At 35.5% G+C, this 22,983-nt stretch overlaps 1 protein-coding gene across 10 annotated transcripts in view; it reads left to right on the forward strand.

Moving 5' to 3' along the window:
* LRBA (LPS responsive beige-like anchor protein) overlaps positions 1-22,983 on the forward strand; it is a 635,991-nt gene that overhangs the window by 581,816 nt on the left and 31,192 nt on the right. For 8 of the 10 annotated variants that reach the window (XM_076010592.1, XM_076010588.1, XM_076010587.1 and 5 more), the window contains 4 exons: positions 1,425-1,514; positions 6,652-6,844; positions 11,342-11,404; positions 16,732-16,887. In XM_076010592.1, coding sequence (XP_075866707.1) covers positions 1,425-1,514; positions 6,652-6,844; positions 11,342-11,404; positions 16,732-16,887 — 502 coding nt within the window. The remainder of the gene's footprint in view (positions 1-1,424; positions 1,515-6,651; positions 6,845-11,341; positions 11,405-16,731; positions 16,888-22,983) is intronic. The other 2 variants (XM_076010590.1, XM_012783728.3) reach the window with 1 other exon arrangement.

Below are 22,983 nucleotides of genomic sequence, written 5' to 3' on the forward strand. Positions count from 1 at the left end.
GCCCAGGAGTTTGAGATTGCAGTGAGCTATGATAATGCCATTCTTTGCACTTTAGCCCAGACAACAGAGCAAGACTCTGTCTCAAAAAAAATGTGTTTTTGAAAGTTGTCTTACTCTAGATCATACAGTTCATAAAGCATATAGCATTCTTTAAACTTATTGGACAGATTGCATAAAACCATTATTCAGCCTTCCAAAGTACATTTGCTCTGCTTCCTATACTAGGAATATATATATTCTTTAAGGACAGAAACATTTAATAGTGCTGTATACATAGTTCATGATCACTGAATGCATAAATGAATAAATGCTATCATTGTTTCTTATGAAAGATCTCATGAAGGACTATTAGTGGTATCCCTGTCAAATAAAAATAGGAAATTAATATTGGATAATGATTGTATTTCCTTTGTTATGGTTTATTAATTACCTAGGTTATAAGATCTGTTTTTTTGAGGACAAAAAATGATGAATATATAGTCTTATGAATTTGAGGGGGTTTCTTCATCCTTTCAGCCTGGGAGTTAAGAATACTGACTGTTGTGTGGGTGTTGAAATAGCCTTTATATATCTTTGCTTCCTTCTCTCCCCTCATCCATTCTGTATCATTTATTCAGTCAACCAATTTAGAGATCTAACAGTGTGGAAGATACATAAGGTCCTTTCAGGGATCTTGTATTTTAGTGGGAGGAGACAGATGTAAACAAGTAAACAAAATAATTACGCATAGTGATGACACCTGGCATTTAGTAGTTTCCCAGGATGAGGGGCTTGTTGGTGATTGGGAAGTGGGTGTCTGTGCTAGGTGTGCAGCAAGAGCCATAGTAGGAGAGTGCCTTGTAAAAGGTACATGCACACATCTTTCAAAAAGGGCACACATACACATGTTCCTTGTGTTTAGTTACTCCCCAGTTTAACCGTCTCATGCTTAGATGCAACATATGGATTTTACTTTGTTATTTAGTTATCTAACTTCAAAGAGACTGTCAACAATAATGCCTTCCTATGAAAAAATTAATATAGCATCAAGCCATTTTCACAGGTGCTATATTTCTTTTTTCCTCCTTTCTACTTCCCAGGATGAAATGGTCATTGAGGATGATGCAAGCAGGAAAACCAAATGCAAGAAAACAGAGATGAAGCCAAAGGGGACAATTTCTGATTGTAATAGCTGGTTTCTGTTTCATATCACTGGGCAAGATGAGAAAGTTTTACAGAGTTTTATAGAAACAGCTTCCACAGTACTAAAGGATGACCTCACCCTCACTGCCCTTGCCAGGTGCCTAGTCCCACTGTGAAAACACAGGTTGATTTTCAAAATGAAACAAGCCAGAGTATAGAATGACTTTTGGAGGTGACAGTTGTGGTTCCAATACCTATAATTAGCACCTCTTAACCCTCAAACTTGCCCATGCCTTTTTTAGGCTGTTGAAGCTCAAATCCGAAGTTTTGGACAGACGCCTTCTCAACTACTCATAGAGCCCCATCCTCCCAGAGGTTCTGCCATGCAAGTGGTAAGTGATATTTTCACTCTCATTCCCTGCCTCTCTTTCAGACCATGCTTGATAACAGCCTTTTGTTGTGCTGGAGATTCTCCACCACATCTGGGCCTGTTCTTATGCAATGTTTGTTAACCTGCTAATAACCAGCAAATGTTATTGCATTCTCTCCTGGAGGCTTTGAGAGGTAAACATTGCTCCAGGGCTCCAGTATTTCATCAGTTCATGTATTGTATTATAGAATGAAAAGGTACGTAATTGTCATGTACCCTCACTCTAGGATAAAGGACTCTAGACATAGGTTTGATAAGTTTTAGGTTAGATCCTGTGAGTTTGTAGATTAGTTTTGCTATTGTAGTTTATTCTTAACTTCCCAGCATGTTTTTCAGTTGGGAATTTTAAGACCAATTCTAATATATAGGATATTGTCACTGAAGGTCAGGACCACAGGCATACCAAACCACCTAAAACTTAGTGGCTTAAAACAATGATTTACTTTATTTCTCAAGATTCTAAGGGTTCCATGGGCATTTCTAATGCTCTTTTTACCTTGGCTCACACATACACTGCTGGGGGGGTGGGCTGAGGTGGTTGGACTTCTCTTTCAATGTGGTCTTTCCTCCTCAAGGAAGATAGCCCAGGCTACTGCCATGGTAGGAACAGAGTCCCAAGAGAATGAAGACAGAAGCAGCAAGACTTCTTGATGCTTGCTTTTGAACTCAAACATCATTTATGTCATGTTCTATTGGTCAAAACAAGTCAAAAGCCAGCCCAGAACTAGGGGTAGGAAAATAGACTGGAGTAGCCAAATAATGTGGCCATTTTACCTTTATAGTTCCTGAAATTTCAGGGTGAGAATTCTTCAATGAGAAAAAAAAAATCGGCACAGTAACAAGCTGAATTACCTGATGAACATACTTTTTTTAAAGGAACAGACTATAGATATTTTTTTTCTTGAATTGTACCTCAGAGAAACAGGTTGCTCATTATTGTTTTAAATTAAGAACAGAGAATAGGCCGGGCGCGGTGGCTCACGCCTGTAATCCTAGCACTCTGGGAGGCCAAGGCGGGTGGATTGCTCAAGGTCAGGAGTTCGAAACTAGCCTGAGCAAGAGCGAGACCCCATCTCTACTATAAACAGAAAGAAATTAATTGGCCAACTAATGTATATAGAAAAAATCAGCTGGCCATGGTGGCACATGCCTGTAGTCTCAGCTACTCGGGAGGCTGAGGCAGCAGGATCGCTTGAGCCCAGGAGTTTGAGGTTGCTATGAGCTAGGCTGATGTCACGGCACTCACTCTAGCCTGGACAACAAAGTGAGACTCTGTCTCAAAAAAAAAAAAAAAAGAGAGAGAGAGAATATAAAATCTATTTCCGCAAATATAATGAACAATTTAAGATAAATTCAAATTCCATGCTGTGGCTTAGAATGGCAGGATTTTGACAAATACTGGGAAGGAGAGAGCAGCAGCCAATAGGGCAGGAGATGGAGATGAAGCCCTGCAACCTCTGGGTCTCTTTTATTTTCTTTTTTTCCTTTCTCTTCCCACATCACTTTCTGTGTGCCTTTTTCCTCTCTGTCCTCTTTGCCATTTTCTTTCATCTTCCAAGGTTTTTTCTTTCTTTAATAATATGAATTGGCCATAAGAATACACTATAAGCATTTTAAAAATTATTTGCATCAGCTTTTCTCATGAGTATTTTTAAATCGGTGAAATCAGATTTAGATGAACATAAAGGGTGACTTTAGGGGGCGGAAAACTATACACAAAGAGTGAACATTTAGTAAGAACAATGGAAGATAATGCCATAAAAATAGTAAGAATGATTTATGTTTGGGCTCTGGAATTAGTTTTAGTAATAGCTTGTCATTGAGATTCAGGCTGCTTTGGTGCTGGCTAATGGAAGCACCTCCACTGCTCCATTGACTTTCTGCTTGGGTCACTGCACAGCCGTGGATATTGGGCCAATGTGGGAGTTCCCATTGCCAAGCCTTCCTCCGTGGCAAAAGGATTATTGGCTCATTGAGGCATTTCAGCTTTGCTATCCCTAGGGTGGGAAGGCTGGTAAGGCACAAGCTCATATAAGGATGTGATACCATCTTTCCCATTATCTTTATCCTCTGAATTGAATACCTGAACTCCCTTTTAGACTTGTACAAATTGTGGTTTTCATCTCATGCATATGTACATGGGAAAGAAGGATGTGTTGAAAAGAAACTAGAGTTGTTAACACACACACACACATACACACTTAATCTCAGAAAACCATGAAATTTGGCTAACAGTTTCCTACTTCTACCTCAGACTTGGCTCATAGAGGTACCGAGGATTAAGGGGGTTCGTTTCTTTCATCCCTGTGTTACCAGTTGTTCTGCTCACATGCAGCTGCTGCTATCACTGCAGACTAGCCCAGTAGGGTGGGGTGTGCTTTTTCTTATTTCTAGTGATCCTCATTTATAATTTTTAGCCAAGGATAGAATGGAGTCCCCAAGAGAGTTTCCTGCTATTTGCCTGCATCAGAGCTCTGGTCAGGATGGGGTGTGAGGAACAGACCGGAGGAACAGCTTGTTGTGAGAATGCAGTGGACAAGTCTGGATATAGTGTCTGCAGCTTGATGTGGAAAGTGGCTTGTCCTTGCCATGTGGCTAAGAGGTGGCTCGCTAGAGTCACTATGTAAACAAGACATTCTTCTTACATGTTAGAGATTTTTTTCGTGTTTTCTTAAGGGCATAAACATTGGAATTATTCAATTTGAGCCTAATTATATTTATAATAGGAGCTGTTAAGCTCAGAAATATGTATGAACTTCCTTTCAGTGAGACTTTATTATGCTGTACTCTGATTTTCTCAGAGTTTATAAATTGACTTTAGTAAATATTATTATAAAACTATGCAATTGAAAAATAAGACTTGGTACTCTGAAATGATGTTCATTTCCTTTCCCCAGGAATTCTTTAAAATTAGCTTATAGGGGCCGGGCGCGGTGGCTCACGCCTGTAATCCTAGCACTCTGGGAGGCTGAGGCGGGCGGATTACTCAAGGTCAGGAGTTCAAAACCAGCCTGAGCGAGACCCCGTCTCTACCATAAAAATAGAAAGAAATTAATTGGCCAACTAATATATATATTTATAAAAATCAGCCGGGCATGGTGGCTTGTGCCTGTAGTCCCAGCTACTCGGGAGGCTGAGGCAGGAGGATCGCTTGAGCCCAGGAGTTTGAGGTTGCTGTGAGCTAGGCTGACGCCATGGCACTCACTCTAGCCTAGGCAAGAAAGCGAGACTCTGTCTCAAAAAAAAAAAAAAAAAATTAGCTTATAGGATATTTTCTTTGTTGTTGCTCCTTTTCTTATTATTTTTACCTAACTTCACAGAATTCGTTAAAAACCATATAAATATTCTTTGTATAACAAAAATTACATAGTGATATTAGGGGTTTAAAAATCAAAGGTCCACACGTTTATTAATTGTTTTTACTAATATTCAGATGAGTTCCCCCATCAACCATCACTGCACCCTCCACCCCCACACACACATATGAGTATAGCAGAAATTAAAGCCACCTCGTGCTGCGTTAAGTGCATGAGCCATAATATACACCAGGTGTAGTAATTAGCAGGCACACGAAGGCTGCCTATTTGTCTGGTTTTGCTGCTGTTGCTGTATCCCCCTGTGTTTTCACACCATCAGATAGTTGGATTTAATTGAGGCCACATCAGATGAGGCATTACTGACACCTTTAATTGAATGAGCATCCAGGGAGGATTAACTCATAATATTGATTGGCTTTTAGCCACTTGCTCAGAAGGGTGTCTGGGTAGCTTATTAGTTGCCTTTATTTACACCTTTATGCAAAGAGTGCAAATAGGAATTCTTAGTGCAATATGTTTTTCTAAGTACTCTTAATAACTTTTTTAAAAGCACTGATAATAAAAATGCAAATGTATTTAATTTTTTATTACCAGTTCTGAATAAATATGTGTTAAATATATGTGCCTACACATTTACATATACCTGGTGTTTTGAAATATGGCAGTAGGAAAGCAGCCAGAAGCATTTCATCAAAGTGTTTCAATTCTGAATGATACTAATCAGCTATTAGAAAATAGACATGGTAGGTAGGAAAGAATTGCTGAAAATGTACAGTGCAATTATGGTATGATAGCATACTACCACAAAGTATAAATAAAGCCAATAAATCAAGAGTAGTGTTATATATGTCTCAGATTATAACATATGGGTTCCAAATCCTTCGTAGTCTACAAGATTTATTTGGTTGCTGGTTATTAGAACAGACAGTGTTTCATTTAACATTTTCAATTACTTTCTGCTTTTCAAAGGAGAAATCAAAAAAGTCTATAGAGTTTTAGTTTTTTTAAACCAAGGAAAGAAAGGCTTTATTTCTCTTTATTCTTAGCTATAGCAGGAAGCAGTGGCATTTGCATTACAATAGGCTGCATTTATGACTTGGTACACTATATAAATATATTGTTTTTACAAGTACATTTAATTATGCATTGCTTGGAAACATCTTTATAATTAAGTTTGTATATTACATTCATAAGTTATTTCTTTACTGTAATAATATATGTATACAGTCTAACTATTGTTCGTAAATATATTTGCTTTAATTATCTCTTTACCTAGTTGTCAAAATCTTCATGTTAATTCAACACAACTTTTGATGGTCCTTGGAAATTATCTTGGTTTGCTGTTCTGCCTGTTGTCTATTCTCATCCTTTTCTTCTTTTTTTTATTTAAGTACTAAAAGACCATTATGTGACACATGATAGCAACTGGAATGGTTTAATGCAATCCCCAATACTTGGCCTATTTAGAATCTATATCAAATCATTTTTTTTAGTTGTTCATGGTGGTGGGAAGGTAAAGGAAGCTAATAAAATTTATAGATTTTTTAAAGTGTTCCTGTTAATGTATTCTAGTTTAATCACCAAAAATTTCCACTAATGACAATATGTGAATAACAAGCAAATCATAATTGCTGTTTCTAGAATTCTTTCTGCTCACTGTGCTTTCACCTGCAACTTGTGGTAACATGGTCTTCCTCTTCTTTTCCTGCACCCTCTGTCTTTCTTGTCTTTCTTTGTCTTTTCTGTCTTGTATATTTGGGTCTTGTCATGCCCACTCAACAGTATCTCCTCCTGCAGAGTCCATTGATGTTCACAGACCAAGCCCAGCAGGATGTTATCATGGTCCTCAAGTTTCCCTCCAACTCCCCTGTCACTCACGTGGCAGCCAACACCCAGCCTGGTCTGACAACTCCTGCTGTGATCACGGTCACTGCTAACAGGCTATTTGCTGTGAACAAGTGGCACAACCTTCCTGGTAAGTAAAGAAATATCGTTATAAGACATAGTAACTGCTGAATTACTATATAAACATATTGTAAGATCCACTTAAACATATCTCAACATTTAAGCTTTTAATTTTCAAGCATTAGTCTGAATCAAAATGTGAAATAGTTTGAAAAGCTTAAAGAGGCCCCATCTGAGGCATATAGTGTAAATGTTAAGATACAACCTATTCTTTAGCATTGGGTTGTCTTTATCCTTGGAGATAAATATGATTTCTAATATAATATTTTAAAATAGTGATACTCTATATTGTGTCCATAAATAGTATATATTTATTTATCAGATGTTCCCCTTTTCTACTCATTTATTTACTCAATAAACACTTCTAATTGTCTACTATATGCCAGAAACTGTACTTTTTGTGCATGGCATGGTAGTATTTGTTGTGGATGATAGGAAAAAAAAACCCTTAGATTATACAGCCAAAATACTGCACACCTGTAAGTACTTTCTGTTCTTATATTAAATGCTGAATGGTCATGCTCAACTGAAATAACCATTAGAATCATAAACCATCCAGGTTTGAAGAGGTATTACAGTTTATGTACTCTAGTCCACATTTTACCAGTGAAAACACTGAGCCCAGGGACATTGCTTCATTTAGCATCACGTATGGTAAGTCAATGGCAGAATTTGAACCCAAGCTTTCTGATTCAGATTTTATGACCACCTCTCTGTAATTTATTGCCTCTCATTGTAGTACGAATGTTAAGACCTAGATTTACTGTTGTTCTTTTTGGCCAATAGTCAGACATTTTTTTTGGTGTTTTTTTTGTTTTTTGTTTTTTGTTTTGTTTTGTTTTGTTTTTGTAATAAGGAAAAAAAATCTTTTAAAGTTCTGGAAATTATAGGTACATTTTTTCCCAAGCCATTGTTTTAGGTAGGAAATTTTTTAAAAGTAGATTTTGTTAGTCTGTTACCTTGTCATGTAATCTGTAAAGTATATATAAAGCTTATTAGACTACCTAAAATGGTTACAAAAATATAAATTCTTGAACAGGGATCTCATGCCATTTAAATGCAAGAGCTTTTAGAATGGAACAAAATTAACATTCAAACATTGACTAAGCTAAATAAGGTGTACCTATCACAAAGAATCTGTGGTTGGTATCAAAACTAATTAAATATAGCCATTTTCCTGACCATTGGAAATGAAACAATGAAAAGAAATGTCAATATTTGATTAGAGAATATACTTCAGAAAAATGGAGAGAGTAAAAACTGACTCAGGTGTTTAATATTATTATGTCCTTTTATTCCTTTCTCTTTAAGTGAACTTCTGTTACAGAAGTAAATGTGTATGCAAATGACATATTCTGGGACTAAATATTATAATTTATTTAAGAAATGTGATTTTTGTTTTCTCTAAATACTACTTCCTTAGAAGAAAAACATCCTGGTGGTATGTTCTATCAAACACACTAGAGGACTTACCTACTCTGTATGCAGTTACCTTAGAGCTTTGCAAATGCATCACGGCCAAATGTGGCAACCCTGAGGAATTCTTCAGTTTAAACAGTGACAGAACATGTGAAGAGAGACAAACCTCTTCAACTGCTGGAATGCCCTAACTGCTCTCCACCCCCATCTTTAGCCTAGGAAAGAGCTAGCTCAGCAGGAGCTAAGCTCATTCAACCAAAGGGCTGCTAGGTCTCCAGCTCATATTCAAATTTTTAGGCAGCTCCAAAGCAGTGGTGACTTTCCCCTTTTCAGCAAGCCCATGTCCCTGGCTAAAAAGTTTGCTTCCATTAGTACTTGGTGGTGAGGTATTCTCTTCCTCATTTCCAGTTTTTCTCTAAATAATATAAAGCGATTTTGGGTTCCTGCTGCTGGAGTATGACTTACCGAGCATCCAACTATTGCCAGCCCAAGCTTTCCTTTCTGTAAGATAAGAGCTTGGAGGACTGCATAGTTCTGCAGATTCTTTGCCTGGAATTCTCCTCAGTGACCCTTTACTGTGTCTGTGCCTGTGTCATTAGAGGTGTTTGTCCCCACCCTTTATGTTCATTCTACCTTCACAGTATGACACAGCAACTCTTCAGCAAGTAAATACAAAGAAAGATAGCTTAAGATACACTGCAGGCAGTTATCTTTCTGGAATGTGACCTCCAATTTGAGCTACATTTACACCTAAGAATATTAAGCATCCATTCTGTTAAATCAATGCCTCCTTTTAGGTATGTTTACATAAATCTGATCTTTTATCCTATCTTGTGCTATCTTTGCCTATTAGTATGCCTTGATTTAAAACAAACAAACATCAAAAATCCCTAACAGTTTTTCTTAAATAAATATCAAATTCATATTACACTAATTTTTTTCTTTTAATTTTATGTTCAGTTTCTTTTCTGAAGATCTGTGATTTCCATAGCACATTCATTAGACAACCTCCTGTCATTTCTTTGAGTTTGCATCTGAGTCCTGATTTAAAAAAGAAATAATCCTTATCCTCCCTTCTCATTCAAAGGACCTTGAAAAACCTCCAGAAAATAAAATAATAGCAGCTAATGTTTATAGAGCATTTTCTAATTTCTAAGTACTATTTTAATTATTTTTTGTGTATGAACTTAAGACCCTCAACAACCTGAAGATGTAGGTTCTATAATCAGGTTGTACCATATGAAATTGCCTTTTTTATATGTCAAAATGGTGAGGTATTGGCAATTTCATATGGTCCCACTTAACTCATCTGACCTATTTTACAGATCAGGAAACTAAAACACAGGGGTTATATAACTTGTCCAAGGTCATGCAGGCAGTCAGTGGCAGAATTGGGATTTGAGGCATGACCAAACCTCCCTAAACTTCTTTCACTGACAGTTTGGTTTTAATGTTTCCATGATCCAGAAAAGTATAGAAAAATTCTCAAGGTATTAGTGCTGATTGACACTGGTATTACTGGACATAAATGGCACTGTTGGGTAGACCAGAGGCTACAGTACATTTTCCCTGATCATTCCTGGGATTTCTTTACTAGCAGATCCAGTAATCAAAAAGACTAATACCTTCAGTAACTAAAAGAGAGTCATGGTGGCTTCCTTTCTTCAGTTATGTTAGTTTCTTACCCATACTCAATTATAATTTTTAGTGCCAATATTGTACTTGGGTATTTTATCAGTATTAATCATCTTCCAAACATCCTTAAAAAGTTGACATTGACTAACTGGGGAAATTGTGACATAGTAAGTTTTAAAATAATCTAATGAAGTCATTGAAATGTACTTCTTGTTATTTGTTTATTTATTTTTTAAGAGACAGGGTCTTGCTATGTTTCCCAGGCTGATCTTGAACTCCTGGCCTCAAGCAGTCCTCCCACTTCAGGCTTCTGAGTAGCCAGGACTACAGGCACACGCCACCACACCTGGCTGTACTCCATTTTTATTTTCAGTTCCTCAAAGGCATTCAGAAAGATTTCCTAAAATCTGATGGCATTAAGCAGAACTCTGATACCAACCAAACAGTAATATAAACGCTTGTGAGTCTATAAAAGGCAGATACTGCCCAATGGCTGAGTCATTTGGGGAAAATAGTTTGGAAAAGGGTCCAGAATTTATTGGAATTATGAAGTTGAGAAGATCATCTATTCCAAACCCTTCATTTTAGGGTTTATGATTTGCCTAAGCTTGCAAGCCAGTTGCAGCTCCTGATTTCTGTATACTTCCTCTCTACCTAAAGTCCTTCTACCTTTCACAGGGAAACAGCCTGCAAAACCTCTTTTCAATTACAAAATAAGTGTGCCTGAATGTTTAAAACCATTTTGAGAATTGAACAGACTATTCTTAGTATAGATTGATTTTTGTTACTCATTTGCTTCTCGGAGTATTTTTAAATTGAAACCATGGAAATATTAAATATTAATAAAACTTTTTTAAAACCCTCAATCCAATCTGTAAGAAAATATTTCAGCCAAATGCATTTAACTAAAACATTTATCTGCGGATAGCTTGCTTTCTTTTTATTCAAACTTTCAATTGATTGATTTTAAGTGATGGATGAAACATTAAATGTTCCCTGACTTAGAGCTTTCCCTTTCTCCATCATAAATTGACGTTTTTGTGGATCCTTTGTGCTGCAGCATTCAAAACTGCCTTTTTAAGAAGTAACAAAAAAAAATAGTATTTGCTACAGTCAGCAGATGGTTGTCACATTTTGTTTTCAGTGCGCTTTACCACTTAATTTTGTTTTGTTGCAGCATCAGAGGTTGCCAGTCAAGCATCTGCTATAGCTTATGGCCCAGGACTGGAGCCACTGCTGATGGCACATGTTCAGAACAGCACTAATCTAAAATAAATGTTTAATAAGCTAACCATAAAAGCACCTGGATTTTTGTTCTTTAAATTTCACAAAACTGCATGAGAGATTTGCAGGTTGGAAACAATTTTACATAAGGTTCGACTTATGCATTTTTATGTAGTTTAGTATATGAAAAATAATGCTTTTTTTTTTTTTTATCTTTTGTGAATTCCAGCTCATCAAGGTGCTGTACAAGACCAGCCATACCAGCTGCCAGTGGAAATCGATCCTCTCATAGGTCTGTCACTTCCTTCTTTCTTTGCGATTCATTAAGCTCTGTATGGTGGCCCTGAAGTGTAGATTACAGTTGTTTTTCACTTGCTGGTTGCTGGGAATGGAATTTTCCTGATAAACCATTTGCATGCAAATTGGAATGCAATGAGCTGTGGCTATGCTGGTATTTCATCAACTCCCCCTCGTTGGTTTGCCTAATTTGAACAGGCCTAGGACGAGTGTCACTGAAAATTAATATGGATGCTGTAATAATGTGTGATTGAGAATGCGCATGAAGTACTGTCAGGATAATATTGGATCTTTTCATCACTCAGACTTGTTGATGAGCAGGAGCGAGGCACGTTATGATGAATTGGTGCACTGGTAATGTGATGGAGCTCCTTTGCTAGGAAAATTTTCATAATAACAGTGGGGTTCTTAGCAGCACTGTGTTGTGAAAAATAAAACTGTAGTGCCAGGGTTTCATCATTAAAGGAGATCAATTCTTTCCTCCTGGACCCTCTATTCAGTCTGAGGGGATTAATGTGCAATTGCGGAGCAGTTTCGAAGTTGAAATATATTGCCCAGCCAATGGTAGTGTTAAGATATTTGTATTCATTTTCCTAGGGTCCTGTAGCCCAATAAATTGCCATTGGAGGTTAAATTTGTTCAGGGAAGAAAAAAACAGGGAGGAGACCAGAAAGAGCCATTGGGATGAAATGAGCATCTGTAGCAGATGACTTAGACTATTTAATTGCTGTTATGCTTTTTGAGTAGGTTAGTTGAAATCTCTAGCATTTTTCATCTTTATGTGAGGGGATTTCAAGTGTGGCATCACTAAGAATGTTAAGCTTTGATTTTGAAGATGCTGTTCAATACCTTTTGGGATAAAAAACTTAATTCCCTAGCTGTGCCACCAGCATGGATATTTATCTTGTAATTTTGTCAAACTTCCCTGGCATGAGTAAATTTGTTAGAATTCTGAAGTTTTTAAAGAAAGCATATGAATGAGCAGGTTTATTATTTTAAAATCCAAGATGTTCCCTCTATGGAGTTACCTTCTTTTTTTTGTCTTTAAAACCATTGTTTCAGTAGAGAGCTAAATGCCTACCATTCACAAATGGACTATCAGGATGAACAAAAGTAACCTTAAGCTCAAAACCAATTCATTTATCATTTCTCCAAGTATAAGCAAAAATTTAAGACACATTATCTACATGAAGGATAAATACTACTCTGGTTCCTAAATCTTGTTTTGTTTTAAGTAGATAAGATTTGCCATATATATTTTTAAAATGCTCACTTGGGTAGTATTAAAAGTCAGGAAAAAGCCCATTTGCTAGGTCATTTAAAGCATTATTTCTGAATTATAGACTCACTGTTTGCTTTACAACTTGACAATGAATATCCTAAAGTATAAAGTCTAATTAAATGAATTCAACAATTGTAACCCTTTAGACCAAGCACAGGTAAATTTTTTCGGTAAATGGCCAGATAGTAAATATAAGCTTTGTGGGCCATAAGATCTCAGATACAACTATAGTTTGAGCATCCCCTAATCTGAAAATCTGAAGTGATCCAAAATCTGAAACTTTTTGAATGCTGACACGACACCACAAGTGGAAAATTCCACACCTGACCTCATGTGGCAGGTCACAGTTAAAACATAACCAAAACTTTGTTTCATGCATAAAATTATTAAAAATATTACACAAAATTACCATTAGACTATGTGTATAAGGTGCATATGAACCATAAATTAATTTTGTGTTTAAACTTGGGTCCCATCCCCAAGATATCTCAATATATGCAACTATTCCAAAATATAAAAAAAATGTGAAATCCAAAACACTTCTGGTCCCAAGCATTTCAGATAAGGTCTACTCAACCTGTACTTAACTCTGCCATTATAGCACAAAGCCACCATAGACAAAATACAAACAAATAAGCATGGCTGTGTTCCAGTAAAACGTTATATACAAAACCAACCACTGTCCAGATTTGGCCTTTGGGCCATAGTTTTGCCATCTCTGTTCTAGATCATTGGTCATCAGACTGTTCTTTTAACCCCTAAAACATTGTTTAAAACCATGTACCTTCTCATCCATTTTTAAGTTGACATCTGAAAGTTTTTATCACAAGTGTAAATAGTTGCAAAGGTTAAATTTCTGGCATAGTGTAAAAAAATTTTAATATATCCAATGGAATCTAAATATCAGAGTAAATTGATACTCAACATTTTCTGATTTAAAAAAATACATTAAAAAGCTCTTAACAGTTGAAAATTTCACATTATTTCTTTTTCATCTTGAATTTATATTTTCATTCTACTTCACCCACATAATTTTATCTTAACTTTTTTTTTTTTATTTCGGCATATTATGGGGGTACAGATTTTAAGGTTTCAATAAATGCCCATTTCCCCCCCCCCATTTTATCTTAACTTTTTAAAATTGATTGCCCTATTATGCTTTCAGCAATAAAAATATTTATGGAAAATTAAACATATGTATAAAATTTAAGTTTAAAAATTTCCTGTGACCATAAGGCTAAGCTTTTTAAAAAAAGTAACCTGCATTGAGTGATCATTATCATTTGTATCAATATACAAATATTAATGTACACCTACAATTATAAAAGTTAATAAACATTTATTAAACATTAAAAAATGAACATTTATTGGAAATACATCTTTAATGAAATGGATGGGGCTTTCTCCCCAACTATCTCATCTATTCATGGATAAACATTATTTATTGCTGAGTGAGACAGGATTTGTCAATAGGTCTATCATATTTGTGTGTTTTTATAAAGAGAAGCTCTGAGGAATATCACATAAGAAAAGACGGGAAAAGAAGAGTTTTGTTTTAATAGTGCCACTCAAACCTTTGAACTCTTTCTGTTAGTGGCAAAATTCATATAACAATCTATTATTAAGAATTATTCCTATGGTATATTATTAAATTATCATTTAACAATCTGTCATTAAAACTTATTTTTAATGATCTACCAATTGACAGCATGATTAGATCCTCATTCCATTTTATTGAAAACAATGAATTAGAAACCACCTAACCTGCAGAATGATTTGATACCTAGACATTCACTTTTCAATATCACATTAATATTTTGAATTATCCCTTTTTTGGCTCCCAAGAGTTTTTATACTGTGAGATAAATCACCATAGTAAGATTCTGCATGGAAGGGAAATATGCCTTTATTTTTTCTTGTGGAAGAAGGGGATGAGAAAGGGGAGCTAAGAAAAGAAAACTCACATGACAGTTCTCAGGCAAATCAGTTTCAGGCAAGAGAATATATGAAAGTTGAGGAACTAGAAATTGATTCCTTTAAAACCATCTGAACTTGTGTATCTCTTGGGAAGTCTAATACCCCTAGCATGCCCCAGTTTGAAGACTGCTTATTTAAACAAATATACCTTAGACAGATGGGGGACTTAGCAATGTTAAATTACAAGTAAGCATTTGCTTGGAAAATAGTTCATCTGAATGCTGAGGTGGCATCAGCCTTTACCCATGGGTACTTTATGGTCACTCAATTCAAAATTATACACATACCCAGATCTGTTGAGGAGGTCCTCTCAAGAGATCACCCTCCCAAATAATGAAAAGTGAAAGTTTATATCATAGGAGAAGTCTTATAAACTGACAAAAATAAACATTTTTACAGTTCTCATATGGAATGAAGTACTGTAGCAACCAGTGAAGAAAGTACCACATACCTTGTTTTTAATTGCTATGTTTCTTAGAATTAAAAAAAAAAATACATTATCACACAGCTTCCTTGCACTGGGATGCTGTCTCTCTGTGACATACTGTGATATCCATAAAAGCTTTTCTCATCTGACAGCAACTTCCCTTTGTGTAGAGAGGAAAAAATTATTCCCAACTAGAATTCTGCCCTTTCTAAACTGCCCTTGTAAAACTGCCTGTATAAAACTGCTATCACTGGTTAGCCCATTATTCCTCCAAAAGCATATGAAGCCGACAGTTATCTAATAATATCTTGAATGGTTAAATTGTATCAACAGACACCAGCAGAATTTTACAGTATTGCACATGTATATGTACAGTTGCTATGTTATGTATCCCACGAGGGCAGGGGCCACTTCAGTCCTCTGTGTCCCTGGTAGTTCCCAGAACAGCACTGGAGAGCATTTTAAACACCTTTTTTCTTCTGCTTTATTTTCTGAGCTTTCTATTAAGCTACTCACATTAACTTAGTTATTACATATAATGAATATAATACAGATATTTTTCTATTTTTAATTTTTATCAAAAATGTATAAGATTTTTTTTCTCAAAAAATTGAAAACCATGATAAAAAGCTTAGTAATCACATGGAGAACTTCGTTTTGTTTGTTTTTATATCTGGTACAACCAAGTTTCTTTATCAGTACAAGAAACATTATTTGTGTTGGAAGAATGATGGTAAAATAAACCCTCAGATCACTGGAAACAGAGCTTTCTATTTCATTGGCCTCGATGACGAAAAAGGCATCTCAGTGAAAATTCCTTTTCTGATAATGGCACACTTGATAGTGTATTTCTAGGCGATTATTACTCTTCCCATGTGCTTGGTGTTGCTCTATGTCTGACCTTTTGCCTTGTGACAAACCACATCTCAGGTGCTCTGTAGCACTTTGAAAACACACTGCCAGGCTGTCTTGTTTTATTGCTCAAATAAGGAGTAAGAAAGTGGCAGTCTGCTGTGCTTTGACTTTTTCAATTACAAGAATCTTTAATAAATAGTCATTCTATCCTTTTCTTACATGCAAGTGCAGCTGTAAACAGGGGGAATGGGAGTTCCCATCCAGTCAAATTAAAGACCGGTTAAAGCCAAAGTAGTACAAGATGCTACAATATTTCAAATATATGACATTTAAATCCTAATATCTCTTCCTTGTGACAGAATGTTAAAGGTAATAGATTGTCACAACATGAACCATTCTCATGACAATAGATGTAATGAGATTGTCAGAAACACAAACCTAACTGTGATGCAATCTGGAGATTGTAATCTAGTTTGGTCCTGCCCAAGAGCTAGAAAGCATGTTCTGTGAATTGTATACGATTTTTAAATTGTAGTATGTTATTATTTCTTTCCTCTGAGCAAAATTTTTTACTGAGATGTTGAATTTAGCTGCCTAGATTCTTCCAGCAATCAGATATGTTTTCCTATTTGGTTTTTTAAAAATTACTGTTCTTAAAATTAAAGATCAAGTATTCTTATCTTGGGATGTATCTCTGCTCCTCTTTCACTCCCAATAGGACAAACTATAGGATTTCCTTGCCCGTGTGTTTAATAGGTACTTTTCCCCTCTATTTTCACAGCCAGCAATACAGGAATGCACAAAAGGCAAATCACTGACCTTTTAGACCAAAGTATTCAAGTGCATTCCCAGTGCTTTGTCATCACTTCAGACAACCGCCATATTCTCATCTGTGGCTTCTGGGATAAGAGTTTCCGAGTCTATTCTACAGACACAGGTAATTTTTATTTTCTTTATCAGTGAACTAAAGTTTACTACAAGTAGCATTGAGAAGCTTGGAATGCTTTCTCATCTTCTTCCTTCAAAAATTATACAATTTTAAAATTTATAAAATAAGGAAAAGAAGACATTGTTTTTCCTTTTCAAGTAATAATCTACTATATATTCCACTATTAAATTAGCTTCAGTATGTTTTTAAGAGACAGTTTTTTTTTGTAGTAGGTTTGTCTTCCAAGCTCATGCTTAGAGAATAAGTGATGCATCATCTTGTGGCAAGAGCACATACAAATAGGTGTATTTTCTCACTTATATATTATTAAAAGGATTTTCTTTTTCTTACTAAAGAGACTCATTAAGTATATATCTTGGCAGTAGTTACCTTGCCTCTACCCAATTTTGCATAGAATCTTACTGGAACCATCATGAAGAAAAGTAGCTGACTACTGATTTTATGTGTGACAGGAACTCTTGTTAAGATTTGAAAGTTTAAGTCTACAGATTCATTTGCATGCATCTTCATAAGAGACAAACCAAGCCCAACTCAGTATTATGATAGGAAATCCGAGCTAATAAATGTTTGTAAATTTTTACATATAGAAAATTGAGAAACATTGAGAAATGTAATGGTTTCCCTTAAAATATTTTAGAAACTTGTAGAGAATGAAATAAACTTATAGTAAATATGTAGTTGAATATTTAAAATAACTAAAATTAGATATTAATGCATTAGTTCTAATTGATATACAGTCATGTGTTGCTTAGCAATGGGCATACATTCTGAGAAATGTGTCATTAGGTGACTTTGTCAATGTGTGAACATCATAAAGTGCACTTACACAAACCTAGATGGTACAGCCTACTACACACCTAGGCTCTAGCAGGGGTCCTCAAACTTTTTAAACAGGAGGCCAGTTCACTGTCCCTCAGACCATTGGAGGGCCATTGGAGAGTGTGGCGCACATTCCACACATGCGCACTGTGGGCCTGGGACGAGTTGGCTGCTAAGCAGGACAGGCAGCGTTGGCAAAAACACCCCGTGGGCCAGATAAATGTCCTCAGTGGGCCGCATGTGGCCCTTAGGCCGTAGTTTGAGGATCCCTGCTATGGTATAGCCCATTGCTCCTAGGCTACAAACCTATACAACATGTTACTGTATTGAATACTATAGGCAATTATCACACAGTGTTAAGTATTTATGTAGCTAAACATAGAAAAAGTACAGTAAAATACACACAAATGATTGAAAAAAATGGTATACATACGTAAGGCACTTACCATGAATACAGCTTTTAGGACTGGAAGTTGTTCTGGGTGAGTGAGTGAGTGAGTATGAGTGAGTATGAAGGTGTAGGACATTATTGTATACTACTGTAGACTTTATAAACACTGTACACATATGCTACAGTAAATGGATACAAACCTATTTTTCTTCAATAAATTAACCTTAGCTTACTATAATTTTTTTATTTTCTAAACTCTTTAATGTTTTTAAACTTTTTTACTCTTTTGAAAATAACAGCTTAAAACACAAACATGTTGTACAGCTATACAAAAGTATTTTCTTTATATCCTTATTCTATAAGCCTTTTTGTATATTTAATTTTTTTTTTTACTTTTTAAACTTTTTTGTTAAAAATTAAGATACACACACACACATTAGCCTAGACCTCCATAGGGTCAGGATCATCAATATCACTGTCTTCCACCTCCACATCTTGTCCCACTGCAAGGCCTTGAGGGCCAATAACTTGCATGGAGCTGTCATCTCCTATGATAAAAATGCCTTCTGGAATACTTACTGAAGGACCTGCCTGAAGCCGTTTTAAAGTAAACTTTTTCTAGATAGAAGGGGTACACTCTAAAGTAAGGATTAAAAGTATAGGATAGATAGTAAGTACAAAAACCAGTAACATGGTCGTTTATTATCAAGTATTATGTACTGTTCATAACTGTATGTTCTATACTTTTATATGACTGGCAATGCAGTAGGTTTGTTTACACCAGCATCACCACAAACATGTGCGTAATGCATTGTTCTACCATGTCATGACATCTGTGACATCACTAGGTGATAGGATTTTTCAGCTCCGTTATAATTTCATGGGACCGCCATCGTATATGCAGTCCATCACTGACCAAAAAGTTGTCATGCAGCACATGACCATATATTATGAAAGTAGATATTTCAACTGAAGCAAAGATCTTACATGGATCTTGATTAAATTTTGTGGAAAGGGAAATTCTTTTGTCTTTTTCTCTTTTTTCTTTTTTGAGACAGGGTCTCACTCTGTTGCCCAGGCTACAGTACAATGGCATAACGATAGCTCACTGCAACCTCCAACTCCTGGGCTCAAGCGATCCTCCTACCTCAACTTCCCCAGTGGCTGGGGACACAGGCACATGCCACCACATTCAGCTAATTTTTTTATTTTTGTAGAGACAGGGTCTTGCTGTGTTGTTTAGGCTGCTTTCAAACTCCTGGCCTCAAGCAGTCCTCCCGCCTCAGCCTCCCAAAGTGTTGGAATTATAGGCACGAACTGCCTTGCCTGGCTGGGAAATTCTTTTTAATTGAAATTTCTAGTTAATTAAATACTTTTCAGTGAATTATCTTTATCTTGTTGTTCATAATCTTTATAAATTGTATGAGTCCATGTTCCTGCTTTATACTTACTAAATATAGTATAAATATACTTTATACTATACTTACTATATTGAACAATTAAGGAGTTTGTCCTTGAATAAGGATACAACTTGTTTGTGAATTTATGATAGTAGTGTAACACAGCTATGGCAGAGTAAGGAAAAATAGTTGAATATGTACTGTTCATAGAATAAACCCTAGAAATTGTTTTTAGGCATGATTCTATTTATATTTTGTTTAATGAAATTGATTATAGTTTTCTCATAATTTGCATCTTTATTCTGTAGGTCTAGGAACATTATCATTCAAGCCTTTCCGATTATTTGGGTTTTCACTAGATGTTTTAAGGGTATGAGGTGGATTACTGTTGAACCTAAAACTCCTTTAACATTATCTAAAAATGCAATGGGAATTGAAAAGTTTTCCTAAGATATATTTATTCTTATAATAAATTTTCTCTGATTTAATCATAATGGAAATTTTAGCCTTTTTTTTTTGGCGTTATAATGATAACCTTAGCATAATTTGACCTCAAATCGTGCTGTCTTTTTGCATAAAGTTTTAGGTTAAACTGGTTGCGTCTTCTTACAAGATTTTCTTCAATATTCTTCTAAATTGCATATTGTTTTTTTCACACATTTAAAAAAGTTATTTATGCCGGGCGCGGTGGCTCACGCCTGTAATCCTAGCATTCTGGGAGGCTGAGGCGGGCGGATTGCTCGAGGTCAGGAGTTCAAAACCAGCCTGAGCAAGAACGAGACCCCATCTCTACTATAAATAGAAAGAAATTAATTGGCCAACTAATATATATAGAAAAAATCAGCCGGGCATGGTGGTGCATGCCTGTAGTCCCAGCTACTCGGGAGGCTGAGGCAGAAGGATTGCTTGAGCCCAGGAGTTTGAGGTTGCTGTGAGCTAGGCTGACGCCATGGCACTCACTCTAGCCTGGGCAACAAAGCGAGACTCTGTCTCAAAAAAAAAAAAAAAAAAAAGTTCCTGAGAGAGCACTTAATTTTAGAGCAAAAAAAGTAAAAAAAAATTTTAAAAATAAATAAAAAAGTTATTTAAAATTTTTTAAATGTAAGAATGAATTTTACATAGAATTTTACTGTGTAAAATTGGTTTACAGTTCTATGTATTAGTATTGACAATGCATAGAGTAAGGTAACCACCAGCATAATCAAGGTCCAGAGCAGTTAGTTCTCTGAGCCCCAGATTCCCTTTGTGCTGCCTACTAAAAGTCAACTTTTTACGCACCTTCACCCTTCTGGCAACCACTGATCTATTCCTCATCTCTAGTTTTGCCTTTTCCAGAATGTCATATAAGTAGAATCATAAATCATGTCAATCTTTGGTTTTGACATTTGGGTTTTATTTAATTTGTTGACATTCCATATTGTTTTTTAAAGACTTTGAATATTAATATTTGTAAGGTAAAGCTAACTTCATTTTCATATAATACTAATAATTAAAATAATTTCTATATTGACATAGTTTTTTTAGGATTTACAAAATTCTTTCACATATTTGACATTGTTTCGCTCTCACTATAATCCTGTGAGGTAAACAGGCAAACTTATACCTATTTTTCAGAGGACAAAACTGAGGTTTAAAGTAACGTATTGACATTTATGTAGTTAATGGAACAGAACTTGGACCTGGCTCTTCTGACTTTAAATGTAGCATTCTTTGTGATTATACCGTATTGTCATATAGAGGTGTTACCAATCATTGCTTAATTTGAAAAATGCTGTAATTTGTAACACTAAGTTCCCAGTATGTCTGACATGTTACGTTACACTTAATAAACTACATACCATTCTTTCCTGTGTTTCCAAAAATCAATTGTACTATTTTAAAAAATTGTGTGTGCATATTAAACATCTGCATAAGGAGTAGCTTTATTTTAAACATCATTTCAATGGGATTGACATAGCTTATGGAATTAAAATATTTATACTTGCGAGAAAACTTGCTTAAAAAAACAACAAACTCAAATGATAGTCCTGGTATCTTTCTTAATATCTTATATACAAACTCTGATGCTAGTTTTATTTAAAATAATTTCAGTTAGGGTAAATATATGTTCGTGTTTTTATGAGAATAGAAATATTAAATATTTTCCCTTAAGTTTAGCAGGAAAGGGAAAAATTGTATGATCAGGAATATATAATGGCAAAGATATCACAAGTGTTGAATTCAATTATATTTTAGCACACAAGCCAAAAAAAAAAAAAAATCCTTCACTTATTAGATTTGGGGGGAGGGAGGAGAAACATGGGTTGTAACAGGAAATTCTTTAAACATAAATCATGTTTTCGGGGCACAACCAGAACAGCAGAGGCAACAATAAAACCTTCTCCCGGCAGTCGGAATTATTTTCAGGCCACATTTTAGATTCAGTAGTGCAGAGTCCTGAGCTTGAATTTTTTTATTTGTAGCACAGCTGTCAAATAAAACATTAACTAGAAAATTTGTTCTGTCAAAAAAGGGATATTCTGGTGCTTGTGGTAATATTTGATATTAGTGTGTGGAGAGGTGGACTGGTATTAAAGGAAACAAAAAATAAAGGTTGAGGAACACTTATGAGATTATCAGAAAATAATTTACCAAAAAGAACAGCAGGTATTTATATGCTGTGATTTATTTAGGAGGAGTGAACCTCAACCTCATAGCAATAACAAATATTGCTGAGGAAGGCTGCCAGAACAGGAAAAAGTAAACTTAAAAAAATAATGTTTTCCAGAGTTGAGTGCAAAGTATAAATCGTAGAGAATAAAGTTAATTTGTATTAATATATGAAACCTTTTAGATGTAACTACTTAAATGTCACTCTCACATTTAGATCTTCCCTGACATCACCTTGTTATTTTCACTGATCCTCACTTGTTCTTTTCTTTTATAATACTTATCACTATTCATAATTATATATCTCTGTTTATCGCTTAATGTCTGTCTGCCCCACAAGACAGTAAAAGTTGTGAAAGGAAAAAACATATCTGTTAGTTCACCACTATATACAGGTAAGAAGGCCTAATGCTTGGCACTTAGTAGGTGCTAAGTAAATATTTGTTGAATGATAACTAATTGTAGTAAGTTTTAGGGCAACAATTGTAACACTAGAAAAAGGAACCACAGTGACTGAGTATACATTTTCCTCACACTAACATTGGAGAAACAAAGCAATGATTTGACTAAGAAGAATTAACATGTGAATCTTGGAAAATGTCGCCTCTGTGTTTAATCTATCCCACTTTTACAGCTAAATCTTTCCACTTTATCCTCACAAGAGTTGGAAATTAAGTTACCGAAGTGAATAGCTGTTTTTTGCAAGGCTCCTGGTATACACGAAATACCTGGGTCTCCTCTATGCCATCTACTTCAAGTACCTGGTTAGTTGTAGTTATTTCACTCATCCTCACTCCTACAGCTCACTGAGTTGTTGGATTCCAA

The sequence above is a fragment of the Microcebus murinus genome, chromosome 15, assembly GCF_040939455.1.
Source record: "Microcebus murinus isolate Inina chromosome 15, M.murinus_Inina_mat1.0, whole genome shotgun sequence".
NCBI classification, from domain to species: domain Eukaryota; kingdom Metazoa; phylum Chordata; class Mammalia; order Primates; family Cheirogaleidae; genus Microcebus; species Microcebus murinus.